At 35.9% G+C, this 16717-nt stretch overlaps 1 protein-coding gene across 1 annotated transcript in view; it reads left to right on the top strand.

The window, feature by feature from the left end:
- The window catches only part of Galnt7 (polypeptide N-acetylgalactosaminyltransferase 7), a 60295-nt gene that overhangs the window by 26911 nt on the left and 16667 nt on the right, over positions 1-16717 (top strand). The window contains exons 3-4 of the mRNA XM_010629829.2: positions 11633-11799; positions 16516-16646. Coding sequence (XP_010628131.1) covers positions 11633-11799; positions 16516-16646 — 298 coding nt within the window. The remainder of the gene's footprint in view (positions 1-11632; positions 11800-16515; positions 16647-16717) is intronic.

The raw sequence follows: 16717 nt of genomic DNA, 5'->3' as shown, positions 1-16717 counted from the left end.
CCTGTTCTTATCTTATAATTTCTTGGATAGGATAACCTTTTGGCACTAACTTTCATTTTAATCTTGGTGGCTCACTCGCCTCAGAAGGATGTGACTTTTCTGGAAAAGTATAATGAAGCAAAGATGTAAGAAGGAAGCAAAGATAATTCAATGCTCGTAAAGTAGATTACTTTAATGATTTCTTAAAGTAATACTTCATATTTATTAAACCTCTCATATGTATCAGTTATATTAACATGCTAAACCAAACTCTATTGTAGCTAATACTTTTAACAAGATAAATTAGTAAATATGGTAAACATATTCTTATGAGCCCAGAAGTTTCCTGTTCTATGAATTAACAAATGTTATTATACATTATCTGCTCTTTTCCACATTTGTAATCTGAATTTTACAGTGGAGACTTCAAGAAATGATCTAGTGCAGTTGTGATGAACCACTGGCATGCGTGTTATTGAATTTTTCTTTAAAGACAAAAGATGTTAATGTAGTTGTTTTTTCTAAACTAAAACCTCAGTATTCCGGTTTAATTGCAGTAAGTAAGTGGGTGTGGAGTGTGGTTTGACACTCGATCTCTAATAGGTTTCACCGTCTCTGATCTAGTGCATCTCCTAATTTTACTGTAGAGACATCAGTATCAATTGCTGTTTAAGACTTCCAGTAGTAAATATTATGCATCCTAGCTTGATAACTCGTGCAGTATCTAGCTATATCCTCTCTTGGGAAACCATTCACTAACTCTAACCTGAAGTTACCATGCCACTACTATAAGCGTATACCTCTTCTTCATTCGTTAACAGTGTTTCAGTTTGCTTTTGGAAATGTAAGTCCTCCATATGGTTGATGGATTTCCTTACTGTAATTAGGGTATATTGAGAAGGCATAGAATCACTCACTGAGTGATGAAATGTGGACTAGAAAATGACTGAGTAAATATTTTAAGGAGTGTTTGCAAAGTGTGACTTTCGTATCTCTGTTGAATTTAAATCCCACTTTTCTCCACACAACTATTTTTAATGACTTGCACTTTGTTTAAGTATCATTGGTCTCCATTGAAGCCTTCTTGAAAAAGAGCCCAGTGAAATTCATTACTGTATTTACCATAAGGGAGATCCATTGTTTAAGGGAAAAAAGTCTTATCTGGACTTTATGCAGAAAATATTGTGCTTTTTCTCAACAGCTGATTTGTTAAATGCAGACCTAACCAGGTTTTCCTGCTAGAAAAATCAAGTTCAACTATAGCTAGCCCATAAGTACAGCCACCTTGTATAACTCAGGGTGATGTCTCACAGTACAGTATATGCTTTATGAACCGTGCCTCACAGTTGTGCACATAGGAATCAGCAGCCCTCTGCTTTGTACTTTTAAGACCTTATTATTGATTTGTTTATCCTCCCCTACCCCATTTTTTAAACCATTTTCCCTTTTTATTTTTAATTTTTTAATAAGCTACATAAAGGCTTTCATAGAATAGGATACAATATAAATTAACTAAGTCAAAGATATAAACCTTTATTTGCTTATGCTATTAATATCTCTGCCTTCATGCGTGACACCCCATGTTCATCCTTACTCCTGTTGGTGGTGGTTGTTTTAGCTCAGATATATTGGTGTTTGATAAGCTGGCACTTCTGTAAAATTAGAATATGGCATGGAAGCACATACATGAAATGAGAGTCCAATATAGCTATAAACATATGGCTCACACTGGGAAATGTTCTTTTTTTTCTTTCTTTCCCAGGGAATTTTGAAAAAATATACAAGAACATATGTCCTACTGCAGGACTCCTTGCCAGACTTTTTCCTAAATTATGGCTTCAGATTTCAGATCATTAACTGGACACATTTGCCTGAGAATGTTTTCTTTTCAAGAAAAGAAGATGTGAAGACAACTACCCAAATGTATAGTGCAACAGTCTTAGTTTTTCCTAACATATTTAGTATCCCAAACCTTTAAAATCAGGCAAAAGTCTTCCAGGGTGTGCACAGTCATTTTTGTTAGTGGTCATGTATTCCCTGGTTATGGGTGAAAATAATTCATTTCCCTGTTTGCTTTTTAAGCATACATTTGTAAGTAATCTTGGTAAATCTGTGGTTTAGGGGAAAGAATCTTACAGTTAAAAGATTCACTTTTAAATCTCACCTCTGTTATTAATTGTGACTTTGAGCAAATCACACAGCCTCAGTTTTCTTATGTATGAAGTGAATAATGCTGCTACCTTCCCTCACCCACACAGGGTTACTATGAAACCTAAATAAAGAGCTTTGAAAATTTTAAGAGATGTGAGAACTACATTTCCTTCATCTGGGATCAGATGAGATCACAATATCTAATAGCATAAATACCATTATTTGGCGCAACTTTATCCTCTCTGCATGAATTTCTCCACAGCTGACTGGCTGGGTACCGCTGAGGACATGGACACATGCTTAGGAATGAGCACTGTCTGATACCTTACAGGTGCCCTGTTCCTTCTCTGGGGCTCTCTGCAGTAGTCTTTCCACTACTGCTCATGGAGCCAGTGCTTATTTCCTTAGCCTGAGTCTCTAGTGCCAGTAATGTCCACACCAAAGGGACATATATATAGTCAATCCCATATAACCACTCTTGACACCATCGACTCAGTTCTTTCCTGTGTCTTCTCCCATAGTACCTAAAAATTAAGAACAAACCCTTTCCCCTCTGTGGCCTCATTAGGACACTAATGCAGGAGGAGAATCAGCAGGATGGCTGGGATGGAGATATTTCCAAAGTCATATTTAAGGTATAAGCTGAGTGGTCCAAAGATGATGTAACTTAGCTCCTCTAGCTGTTCTGGAGCTGTGAGTTCTAACCATACTGTGACTATATTTGAGGACCATTGGTGGCTAGATAGGGGATTGAGGTAAAGGAATGTGACATCATGGCTAACAACTGGGCAGCTGTGTTTCACTGGGGTAGTTAGAGATGGTTAGAGAAAATGGAAATAAATACAACCTTTTTGGATGAGGGATTTAGCTCAGTGGTTCTGTCACCTGCCTCGCAAGTAAGTGCAAGGACCCAAATTTGATCCTCAGTTCCCCCCCAAAAATTAAATACAGCCTTTTCAGTGAGCTCTGGGTCAGAAGAAGCCACAAGTTGGGTGGGCAGATAATGGTGCTATTCTTTCTTACATAAACTACAGACAGCAGTTCTTTTTGTATCTTTAAGCCTTAAGATTCAGCCTTGGGAAGCTAGAGAGTTTCTGGTTCTAATCATGCTTCTCTGATTGTTTGGGATGGGGTAAACCTGTGCATCTCATTTCTCCTCCCCAGACATGAAACCTGACCTAGAAGTTTGGATACAGCAACCTAGTTGGAACAGGGGTACATGTCATAAAGGTTTGCACACGTGACTATTTTATTTAGCTTGAGCAGACAAGGGGAGTAAACCTGATAAAGATTATGGGTATTGTGAGCTAAAGACACCTTTTGGTCTTAGGATCCATCATATCTGGTTTCCTTCCTCCTACCTGTGTTTTCATGCAGTACATTCCAAAACGAGGATTTAGTTACCAGCCATACTTTCTCAACTGCCTCACTGCATTCTAACAGGTGATAAGCTTAAAAGATTTTGCAGGTGCAGCCATCAATTCTGTGTTCGTTCATTTGACTTTCAGTCCCAAATACAGCAGAAATTAAAGATTTATTATTTTTTATTAATTTACTAATGAAGAAAATGAGTGGTGTTCTGTGACATAATACAACATTGAAAAAGGAGCATTCCTGGGAAAACTTTTGAAATCAAATCAATAATATATTGAGAATTGACGTAATGCATGATAATACAGTTTTGAATAAGAGCAGAGCTTCAGATGATTAGCTTGCTGCCATTTTCATCTTGCAGATAATAAGGAAGAATGAGTCCTGTGATTACAGACTTAATTTTGACTTTCAAGGAAGGACTGACTGATAGAAGAACATTATGGGAAAGTAATTAGGCCATTTTAGATTTTCTAATAGTCAAGAAAAGAATACAAGCTCTTCATGGAATGAAAATGACTAGATACAGAGAGAGCAAAATGTAACCTCAATTTTATTGTGCCTAGTCAAAGAAAGTATATATTTTAAAGAAATATAGGGCCGGGGATTTAGCTCAGCGGTTCGGTCAGATGAACTGAACAGGGAGATTAAAAATAGTTTAAAAGCTAAATGAAGTCCTGATACTGATATATATATGTATATATGATATATATATGATACATATATGTATATGTATTACATGTGATAGAAGGCATTAATAGTGGAATCAGTCAAAAAGGAGAATCATTGATCCCAAAAACAGTCTTTTTGAAAATAAACAATAGGCTGGGGATTTAGCTCAGTGGTTCGGTGGCCTGCCTTGCAAGGACCCAAATTCAATCCCCGGTACCAAAAAATAAAAAATAAAAAAAAAAAAATAATAATAATAATAATAATAAACTACAAGCAGATAATAAAGGAACCAAAGAAAAAAATTATGATTTTTGTACCCTAGTTGTTCGTCAGAATTGGGGATCTGAGTCAACCATTCTGAATTTAGTTTCTTTAGCAAGTCTTGTGTGGAGGAGGCTGTGTGGAGCTTTTAAAACAGTGAGGCACCAACCATTAAAATAGATTCTATGCCAGCCACATAACCTGATTGTAACCAATATTTGCAGGCAGTTACTAGTGATGACTAGGTTACTTGAAAATTTGAGGGGGGGTTTTCATCAAATTAATATTTTATATATCAGTTTCCTATATGAACAGCATAGGTAATTGTTCTTAAGAAATGTTCATCTACAAAATTATTTTTTAGGACCTACCAACTAATAACATCTGGAGAGGCCATCTGTAGCTCATTTGTTTGTAATGTCAATATGATCATAGAGAAAAATAGATTGTTGAAAAGCTAGTGAAAATCAGTAAATTTAATTCTGAACATATATAGATAATGAATTGAAGTGTACAAAAATGTTAAGAGTAGCATGTTATGGATTATTTGCTTAGAAACAAATCTATTTAACTAGCTTCAGCTGAGTGGGGGAGGGTGCTAATTGAAAGAGTATTGAAGTTTCTCAGAATCCAAGGTCTGGAAATGCTTATAATGGCTATGGAAGACTAGGAAACAGGAGGTGGCGAGTTGAGAAATAAAAACATTTGCTCTCCCTCTCTTTAAAGTTCATGGATTTTTTTCACCCTCACTACTCTTGCTCCTCTTCTCCTCGCCATATCCAACCTTTTCTTGACCCTGTACAAACCTAATAGCATGTCTGGAAACTCAGAGTCCAAAAAGAGGAACTGATTGGTCTAGCTAGGACAAGTGTTCCCTGCTAGTCATTCCATTGGTCTAGGGGTGACCTGTGGTCCCTGCTACGAAGGAACTGCTGTTTAGTGAGTATCAGAGGAGACTTCAGCAGGCCTGTGTGATGGGGCAGTTTTCAGAAAAGCAGGAGACAATGCAGACATTTATACAAACATAATTTCAATTGGAGTAAAGTAATGAAAAAGCAAAGATAGATAGTTAGGGCATATGATATTATTTTAACATATAATAAAAAGACATATAATACTTTTTTGTTTCCTTCCTACCAGCAGTGATCTCCATATCAAAAGCTTGTAACCCAACATTTTAAGAGTACATTAAATCTGTTGAGGCCATAAAAGCCTTACACATCAGACAATGAGGGTCTTTACCAGATGACTTTGAGAGGAAGTGCTGCCAGTTATCCAAATGTGTTTGGGAAAGAAGAGAGACCTGAGGAAGCAGGAGACAGGAAAATATCCTTTTACTTTCCAGAGGGAAGAAAGTTTGGTTTTGGCATCTTGACATTGATGCACAGTAAATCTTAAGGGAGATAGTCTAGGAACGCTTAAAAAGTAACCATCACTAGATACCAGCTTGGACCTGTGAAAAGTAGTCAGACTGAACTCATACCTGTCTCTGAAAGAAGACCCTGTTTACCCTAATGTACCAGGAGACCGTGTGATACCTAATCCATCTTGACTTTGCAGGATATTTTAATAGTCTTCAGATCCCCACGGACAAGATAAAGTAATGTACTTTGAACAGTGGCACAGTTAGCTGAAATAGATGGAGTGTTATCTACCTTTCAGGGATAATGCACAGCTCTAAAGCACAATAATTGATCTTCTCATCTTCATATAAACACTAGGTGAAGAGATGGAAACTGTGCTAATCCTATTTTCAAGAGAGGAAACTGGGAGGGATGATTATATTCAACAAATGACAGACTCTCTTAAAAATATTAAGACAGCAGAGCCTGCTGCAGCAGGCTAAACCAACAGTATGAAGTGTAGTAAGTATAAGAATCATACTTTATATTGAGTTTTATTGTAAAAATACAGAAAGGGAAACACTGGAAAGTAAGAGTGATTGGGGAGAACAGTTCTTGGGATTTATGAGAATATGAACGGTCACAAAAAAATTCGGTGCTAATGTAATTCTAGATTATGTTTACAGAGGAATTATATCCAAACTCAAGTTGTAGCTTTGAGCCTACGTTGTCTGGCCCTCATCTGAGTTATTGTAGCAGTGTTTTCTGGGAAATACATTGATAAAATGGAGTATTTCCGGAAAGTGGTGAGGAGGACATTGAGTTTATAAATTTCTTTTGATGCATAGATTATTTTGCTGTGTATAATGTGCTGTAAAGAATGATGTCTTCCATCATATGTCAGATGTTGGGTGTCAACTACGTAGTGTCAAGGCATTAACTTTTTATCATTTCAACCAAGGTACAAACTAAACTGAACATTTCAGTAAAATCTATCTACTCCAGTCTATTAAATTTGAACAACTGGATGTAATAATTCTCCTTTTATTGAAAAAAGGTAGTAATTTCTGAATACTAAATTAAATTTTATATCTGCATTACTAATTTAGTTAGCCATTGGGTGTTAGGACTGTTTCATGTAAATTGTAAACATTTTCCACTTCCTTTTATCATATAAAAAAGCAAGAGATTTTAGAGGGAGACAGAAAAAGCTCTCTATTTAAAAATAAAAGTAAATAATTTAAAAATCAATGTTTCTAAAAGTAAAGATTTGTTTCCTATGCCTAAAGAATCTTACCTATTAAATTTAGAATGCTTGCAGAAAGAAGTAGGGGGAAAAATCCAAAATGACTATTGAGATTTGCAGGAATGATCTTAGATTATGATACAGCGTGTAAAGTAGTAACTTTCACACATAAATACACAATGAAGGTGCACACGTTATTGTAGATGAATGATATGTGTGGGTTGCAAGGTCTTTCAGCCCAAAAGTGCTTTTCATAGTCTGACTTCAGTATTACTTATTAATGAAGTCTAAATAGAACAAGACAATATCAAACTACAGACGTTAAAAACATAGCTGAGGGCTGGGGATTTAGCTCAGTGGTTCTGGCGCCTGCCTTGCAAGCACAAGGATGGGAGTTCAATCCCCAGTACCCCCCACCCAAAAAAAAACCATATTCTAAAAACATAGCTGATACAGAGAGACTAGAAGCAAATTATCCAGCTAGGGATTTAGCTCAGTGTTTGCACCTCCTGCTTTGCAAGCACAAGGTCTAGAGTTCGATCCTCAGTACCAAAATAAAAAAAATTTAAAAAGTAAATTATCCATAGGCATTTCATTTCTGGTTTTGAAATCAACTTTTTTAAGTTATGAAAATTATTTCTCCTCTTCTGCTACCAAGCACCTATTCTAGATAGCTACCATAAAATGTTCTGTAAGATTATGCCAAGAATAATCCTATCGCTGTAATCATTTCAAGTGTAATGTGAATGTTTGTGTTCAGAGCAATTCTGCAGTGTAGCTGAATCACTGTTGTCCTGGATGTTAGAAGGACATGAAAATTAGATGCAGGAAAGGAGAAATCAGTCAAAATGTATAGCATACCCATCCATTTGAGTGTGGCATTCTTGTTTCATTTGCTATTCTTTTCTCTTAGAACTTAAAGTAGCACCCTACCAACTATATATTATATATATATATATAAAACAAGACCCACAGTAAAGGTCCAATTATATATGTACTATGTTTTCCCCTAATATATACTGTGTTTGTGTGACTAACACATATTCTTAAATTTAATTTATAAATCAGGCATAGTGATAGACTATTAGCCATCACTAACGATACAGAATGTAATAATATACTATAAGCGTTATAAGAATGTGTTCTCTTGGTATTTTATGCAGTACTGTATTTTTGGAACATATTTAACTACAAGTAACTACAGCCTTAGAAAGTAAAACCATAGATAAGGGAAGACTGCTATATTGCAAAAGCTTTACCCATAAGATGAGAGATGATGCAAAACAGGGGCTTTACCTCCATACCACGGGTGCTTCTTTGATTACTACGTCTTTGTGCGAAGGCTTTGTGTATTGCAAATGTTCCACATTCCCCAGGACAGTGAAGCTGTCACTGATGAACCCCTTCTCTCGTCTTCACCCTACTCCCGCAGCCCCTTCAGTCTCTGTTTTTAACTTTGTCCATCTCCTGTGTGCAGTTCCTGTCTTGCCATTTTCCCCAAGTTGTCATCTCCTGCCTTAGAAATCAACAATCCCCAAATCTCCCTCCGTGTTTTAAATATTTTCACCATTTCTGGTGTTATAATCAAAATTTCTGCCCTTCACGACCAGTTCTGCTGCTTTAAGACCAGTAATTAGAGTCACAGGAAGGAAAATGTGGCTCGACCTTTCATCTGTGTTACTGTTTGTTTTAGAGGATTATTATGCCTACCTTTCTTTAAATTGTGCATACCTTGCTCTGCCTAGGTAGTTCCAGAAACACTTAACCACGTTTCCTGGTAAGGTTTGCATTTCTCCATCACTTTTATTTTTTTCCAACACTTTTTTTTTCATTAAGTTTATTGGTACCTTTTAGGTATGCAGTACAACAATCACATTCATCACTGGGTCTTGTACCTTTACATGATGTTTCTTGGTTTTTATTTTTTCCCCATAACCCTGTCCTCCCTTCACCCCTCCACCCTACTCTATTTACAAAGACTTTGTTTCCGTTTTTTCCTTTTCTCATATTTTTTTCTTTTCCCTTCTTTCCCCTACCCTTCCCACTTCCCCTACTCCTTTAGCCCTTTTCTTCCTATTTCACATTATCAATTATAAAATTTGAACCTCATTTATACTTTTAGTTTTTCACACCAGAGAAATGATTCAGTATCTACACATGTTCCATCGCTACATTTTGAACTCATTATTCCGAATGAATATTTGTGTCATCCTATCTTTGGATTTCAACTGAAAGCACTCTTTCTGAATTGTTTTCACAGAGCCTGCCCTGTTCCTTGAGTCTTCCTCAAGCCAGGTCTTATTTGGAATCTCCTCCAGTTAGAAAAAGGTTTCCAACTATTTTATTCCAGCTGTATTTATTTCATATAGTTTTGTGCAGCATACATAACCCCTCCAGCCAACCTAATAGCTCTAAATAATATTAAGACTTCATCTATTCATTCAACAATATATTTTAATGCTTTCTAAATGCCCCGCTTCAGCTTGTTAATTTTTTTCTGAATATTTTAGCAATACTAAAACAGGACAACTTTCAAGCACCTTGATTTGTTTACAGCAAATGAAATAAATCTCTTACACCAGGGCTCAGGTTTCAGAATGTAAAATAATCACTGAAGAAAATGGCAACACCCCTTGCCGGGCGTGGTGGCTCATGCCTGTAATCCCAGCAGTCAGGAGGCTGAGGCAGGAGGATTGCTGTGAGTTTGAGACCTGCCTGGGCTACGTAGTGAGTTCTAGGTCAGTCTCAACTACATAGTGAGATCCTGTCTCAAGAAAACAAAACAAAACGGCAACACCCAAAGAATATATGTAGATGAGAGTATTGTATACGTATTGATGCTTTATTATATTAATAGACTAATATTCTGATATATTGGTAATATATGTGCAAATGACAAAACTTTTTTTCTCATTGAGTTTATTGGTACATTTTAGGTACATAGTACAGTTACATTCATCATTGGGATCTTATACCTTTACATGACAAGTCTTGGTTCTCATTTTTTCCCCTTGTCCCTGCCCTCCCTTCACCCCTTCTCCCTTCTGTATTTACAAATACTTTATTTGCATTTTTTATTTTCTCATGTTTTTTTCTTTTCCCTTATTACCTTTCCCCCACCCTTCCCACTTTCCCTAAACCTTTAGCCCTTTTGTTCCTATTTCACATTGTCAATTATACCATTATGATCTTGTGTACTATTTTTAGTTTTTCACTCCAGAGAAACTTTTCGATATTTATACATGTGTGATTTATTTATTTCGCTTAGGAGTATATCCTCAATATGTATCCATTTTCCTATGAATGAGTCTACTTTCTCATTCTTTATGGCTGAGTAGTATTCCATTTTATAGAAAAATCACATCTTCTTTATCCAGCCTCCATCTGATGGGCAAATGAGCTATTTCCAAGTTTTACCTATTACAGACTGTGCTGCTGTAAACATAGGTGCGCATATATCACTGTGATGATTCTTTTAATTCTTTTGGGAAGATACCCAGCAGAGGGATGGCTGAGTCAAATGGAACCTCTACTCCCAGCTCTTTGAGGTATCTCCATATTGATTTCCACAGTGGTTGTACCAGTCTGCACTCCCACCAACAATGGAGAAGGGTTCCTTTCTCCCCACAACCCCGCCAACATTTGATATTGGTTGATTTCTTGATAGCAGCCATTCTTTGTGGGGTGAGATGGAATCCCAGTATTGTTTTCATCTGCATCTCTCGAATGACCAGTGATGGTGAACATTTTTTTGATATGTTTACTTGATGCTTTCACTTCTTTGTCTGAGAAATGTCTGTTCATTTCAGATGCCCATTTTTTAATCGGGTCTTTGTATTTGGGGGGGTGATTTTGTTTAGTTCTTTATATATTCTAGATTAATAGTCCTGTGAGGAGCAGCTGGTAAAAATTTTTTCCCACATTGTAGGTTGTCTTTTAATTCTGTTGATGGTTTCTTTTGCAGTGCAGAAGCTTGTTAATAAGATGAGATCCCAGTTGTTGATTCTTTCTTCTAGTTCCCGTGCTACTGAGGATTTGTTCTTAAAGTCTTCCTATGCCACTGTCTTCAAGAGTTCTGCCTAACTTATCTTCCCAGCAAATTTAGTGACTCTTTTTTAATATTTAGATCTTTATTCCACTTGGATTTTAGTTTAGTGCATGGTGAAAGATAAGGGTTTAGTTTTAATCTTTGGCAGGTTGAAATCCAGTTTTCCAACACCAGCAAATGACAAAACTTTAATTAATGGTGTATTACTCATTGATTTCAGTTACATAATATTCCTTTGAAATAGAGATGATGAAGTCATGATAAAAAAAAAAGAACACCCTGATGGGTATAAATAATATTTTAGGCATCCTCGGCATCAGTTTATAAATTAATTCCTTTTATAACACATGTATTAATTGTGAAGTAGCTCTATCTAGAAAAAACTTTATCTCATGGCAACTTCTCTATCTTGTATTTCTGCTAAAATACAAAGGCTGAATTTCATTTACTTTCCTTAAGTCGTACTATTTAATCCAGTCACAAAATACAATCATAGTTAAGTTTGCAGTCAAGCATTATTGATTGTCCTTAACTAAACATGATGAAATTTTCTTCTTGCAGATGCAAGTATTGGCATTATGATGAAAATCTGCTTACTTCAAGTGTTGTCATTGTCTTCCATAATGAAGGATGGTCAACCCTCATGAGAACAGTCCACAGTGTAATCAAAAGAACTCCAAGGAAATATTTAGCAGAAATTGTGTTAATTGATGATTTTAGTAATAAAGGTAATGGCTATTAACTGACATTTTATTAATAAAATAAGTTAACTATAAGTAATTTCAAATATGTGGTTTTATAATAATTAGTTTTTAAAAATCAAGTTAGCGTGTTTTGATAGCATCTGCTACCAACAAGTTGACACTTTTCTCAGAGTTGTGTATCAATTATTTGTTTAATCCCAATAATAGTAATCTTTAGAATAGAAACCACTATTATCTCCATTTTAAACAAGCGGCAGTTCAGAGATATGAAGTCACTTGCCAGCAGTCACAGAGAAAGTAATTAGCAGCTGAATCAAAATCCATAGGTTCCTAAGTCTGTGTCTTCATCCACTATCTTAAAGTGCACCAATTCTTGGAAGCTTGAACTTTGCAAAAATTTAATCATAGAAGGGACTTATTGAAAGCCTGAAGATAGGTATAATTATGTTATTTTGCAATGCCAATGTTTTTTATTCGGCATGTTAAATAAAAACAAGTTACTTTTTATTTCTTTCAAGGAGGCAGCTATTACAGTATTTATGAAGGCATTGGTTAGTGTTGGTTCAGCTTGGCGAAAGAGTGACTGAACAGTGATTTTCCAGATAAGTGATTTTTTTTTTTTTTGTACCAGGGATCAAACTCAGGACCTTGTGCTTGCAAGGCAGGCACACTGCCACTGAGCTAAATCCCTAGCCCCAGATAAGTGATTTTTAAAGTTAACTTTATTTTCCTTAAATACATGATTGTAAGTTGATAAGTATTTGTCATGACTTAAATACGGATAGATAATGATGTAGTTGAAATCCTAAATTAGCATGTATCTTAGACATTTTCCTTGTCCCTGAGATACCATACTCAACACCCATAACTTAGGAGGGAAAGTTTATTTTGGCTCAGGTTCTGTCCATAGGCCAGTGGCTCCAAGGCAGGACAGCATGGCAGGGAGAGACCTAGCAGAGAAAAAGCTTCTTACCTCATAGTGACCACACTGCAGAGGGACAAGGGAAAGGAGCCAGGAAGAGAGATGCATCTTCTGGATCCTCCCACAGTGACCACCTCTTCTGACCAGGCCCCACCTCTAACAGCAAGTCAGCTGTAATGTCTCTCTGTAATCCAGTCATCTTCAAACACATGGGGCTTTGGGGACCACTTTCAATCTAAAACATAACAGCATGTAAATGAAAATGGAAATTTGCTGCAGTGACCCAATCTGAATATTTATTTATTCCTCTTTACTTGTCATAAAACAGAACTGACCATAGAGCTCAGATTACTCAATAACATTAGGATGTTTGCACTTTGAAAAATAAGTTTTGCAGAAATATTTTCTGTGTAAGGCGTGGTACCATGAATATAATGTTAGAAGTGGAGACAAAATTTGGACAGCATGAAAATACATTTCCAAATGACTTTATAAAAGGTTCCTTCCTCTGAAACAACCTGAGCCCTTTGCAGTTTGGATAGATTCTTCTGTTTTTACAAGAACAGAATCTTGTTCTGTGTTCCTATGTTGGCATTAAAAGAAAGAGATGTGACTTACTTTCTTTTTCCTCATCTTTGTGCTAGTCTTTGTTTCCAGCTAATCATTTTTATTTACACAAGGGAATGTATAGTTTTAAAGTTTTTAATCATACTAACAGCATACTAACAGCATTTAGGTTAGACATTGTACCGTACAGTTTTGTATGACAGGAATGTTTGCATAAAAAATATTTTTCCTATGCCAAGAAAATTATTGAAAAACATGTTCTAAGATGATGTTGCTGGTACCAACAATATTTTACATTTAGAAAAATCTAAATCTACAAAACAACTCAGAGTAATCTACCTGTATGATTTTTAAAAGCCTCTATATTATTTATATAAGTAAAATTTGAACATATCCTAAAAAAAAGTAAAGATGCACCAAAAAGTATTTAGTACCTTAAAATAACTACTTGATTCCAGAAAAGGAGAACAGAATTTTGGGCTTAAGTATTTGTGCATTTTACTTTCAGTGTTTTATGATCATTACTTCTGTTTGTTCAGATCTAATACTCAGTCTCATACTATGGTCTCTCTTCAGATCATATAAATCTTTGGCCTTGTACTAATACACAGTCTCTTATACCATAGTTTAAAGTAGTCATTCAGGGCCTCTTTAATTTAGAGTTTGCAGAAACTTTTAGGATCTTTTATTATTTTTCCCAATTTCAAAACAACTTTAATATCTTTGGTCTTAACTTCAGCAAAATCGTACAATATTTGGGTAATCCAAATTTGGTTTGTATTTTTCCAACATATTCAAAAAGGAAACTTGGAAGCTATCATTTTCTTTTAGAGACAAAATATTAATCTAAAACCCTCACAAAGAACTTACATACAGTGATACTTAGGTTTCTGGAAATATATAGCATCCTCTCTAAACAAGATTTGGAGCCTTCCAGTGGAGCAGGTTCCTCCACACACATACACGGCCGCCAGCTGAGGAAGGTTGGACAAAGGTAAAATCTGACCCCACAGTGCAACAGGGGAAGAATTTCTTCCATTCATACCAAGTTTCTTACAAGTCAGCACTACACTGCAAATACAGGGGAGAGAAGAAGAGGCCTAGAGAAATACAACCAGCCTTCTTCTTTTCTTTCCTTCTTTTCTTTTCTTTTCTTTTCTTTTCTTTTCTTTTCTTTTCTTTTCTTTTCTTTTCTTTTCTTTTCTTTTCTTTTCTTTTCTTTTCTTTTCTTTTCTTCAGGGATTGAACTCAGGACCTTGCGCTTGTGAGATAGGTGCATTGCCACTGAGATAATCCCCATCCCTTTGGCTCTTAATGCTTCTTCTCAGAAGTCACCCAGGACATTCCCATCTACAGCTCATTTAACAAGCATATCACACTCCCAACCTGACATCAATGTGTTGGAGGAAGGTTGAATTTCCCCAGCATGTGGCAATAAAGTTCTTGAGCCCAAACACAATCTACTAGTGTGAGAATCCAAAGAGGCCGGAAGCCATTTGGATTTACCATTTCCCATTTCTGGCCATCTTAACCAAGAATCTAGACTGGAAGAACAGATCACTGACTCATTTTTGTCCATAAAAATGTATCTGAGATGGGTTTAGACTATATATATCATGTAATAGAATTCAGAAAGGCTTAAAAAATTCAGAACTATAGCAGGATTTAAAGTGTGGGTGAGTTTTTTTTATACACACAATTTTTTTGGTACCAGGGATCAGACTCAGGACCTTGTGCTTGCAAGGCAGGTGCGGTGCCACTGAGCTAAATCCCTGGCCCAAGAATTTTATTTATAATACCCATTAAAATTGAGGGTCAGAATAGAAGAAAAAAAGGCTTTCTCAATTCGAAATATGCATATGTGGGGGCATCTTGCTAATAATTTCCCTAAAATCACAATTTTTTTGGTACCAGGGATCAGACTCAGGACCTTGTGCTTGCAAGGCAGGTGCGGTGCCACTGAGCTAAATCCCTGGCCCAAGAATTTTATTTATAATACCCATTAAAATTGAGGGTCAGAATAGAAGAAAAAAAGGCTTTCTCAATTCGAAATATGCATATGTGGGGGCATCTTGCTAATAATTTCCCTAAAATGAGTGAAATATTATGCATGGTCTAATATGCCCATTAACCTGTGAGCTTTCATCTCTACTGCAGTTTCTTGTGATTTTTATATGCATGGACCAAGTTTTTAAAGTTTTGAAACAATATTTATGTCATCAAGAAGCATTTTTAAAGGCTCCAGGAGCTGTAATGAGCCAATTTCATGGGCTGTGAGTGATGCAAACAAAAGCTGTTCTCTTACAATGGGAAGCCAAGTTGGAATTTTTGTCTGTGCTTTTTATTTTTGGTTTTTCCTAGCACTGGGGATTGAACCCAGAGAGTGCTAAACTACATTCCTATCCCTTCTTATTATTTTTATTTTGAGACAGGATTTCATGAAGTTGCCTAGGCTGGTCTTGAACTTGCAATTCTCCTGCTGTAGCCTCCTGAATAGGTAGGACTGCAGGTGTGAGCAACTGTGCATACCTGTGTCTGCATTTATAACACAGAATTTCCCCTACAAAATTACAAATATGTATATGTATATGTGTATGTATATATATATATATATATACACACACACACACACACACACACATATATATATATGTAGAAAATCTAATTAATGCACACACTTGTGATGCTAAGATACAGAGAAAATGAGATCTTTTCATGAGTAATTGTCAACTTGGTGATAACCATATTCATTACAGCAATACTGTGGTCTTTATTCAATACCTATTGCATTTGGAGAAAGATGGCTCAGAAATAAAATGTTAAACAACATGTACCATAGGCAGATTCCAGTGAAACAACATGTTGCTAGTAGATACTGCATCTTCAGAAACCTTGAACAATTGCTTCTGAGTAGAAAACTTGTTCCTGAAAGCTTTAAATTTGATATCATATGAACTGAAAAACGAAAATATATCTTGAGCCTCACCTGTCATTGGCCACAGTCAACATTTATTTAATGTTTATATAAATCTCAGGCTAACCAGTTCTCTTCAGACGCATCAAGCTTAAAATTGTATTTAAGTAATACATTTTGCCTTCACCTTCCATTTTAATAAGTGAAACATTCAGTCTTGTCCCTGTGAAAGTATCAGCTGCTTGTTGCATTTGTAACCTGTCTGTTTCTTGAGGAAAATAACAATTTTTATATAAAAGGTCTAGTTTATGCTGTTAATTGAACTTTTTATTCATAGAACACTTAAAAGAAAAACTGGATGAATATATTAAGCTGTGGAATGGCCTAGTGAAGGTGTTTCGAAATGAGAGAAGAGAAGGTTTAATTCAAGCACGAAGTATTGGTGCTCAAAAGGCTAAACTTGGACAGGTAGGAAGCATTTGCTATTTACAATGTCAGTATTTTGAATTTAATAACTAAAAGATCATATGTATTTTTAA

Source organism: Fukomys damarensis, unplaced genomic scaffold, assembly GCF_012274545.1.
Source record: "Fukomys damarensis isolate Sample0158 unplaced genomic scaffold, DMR_v1.0_HiC HiC_scaffold_18, whole genome shotgun sequence".
NCBI lineage: Eukaryota > Metazoa > Chordata > Mammalia > Rodentia > Bathyergidae > Fukomys > Fukomys damarensis.
The sequence above is the reverse complement of the archived record's forward strand: the minus strand, read 5'-3'. Positions and strand labels throughout refer to the sequence as shown.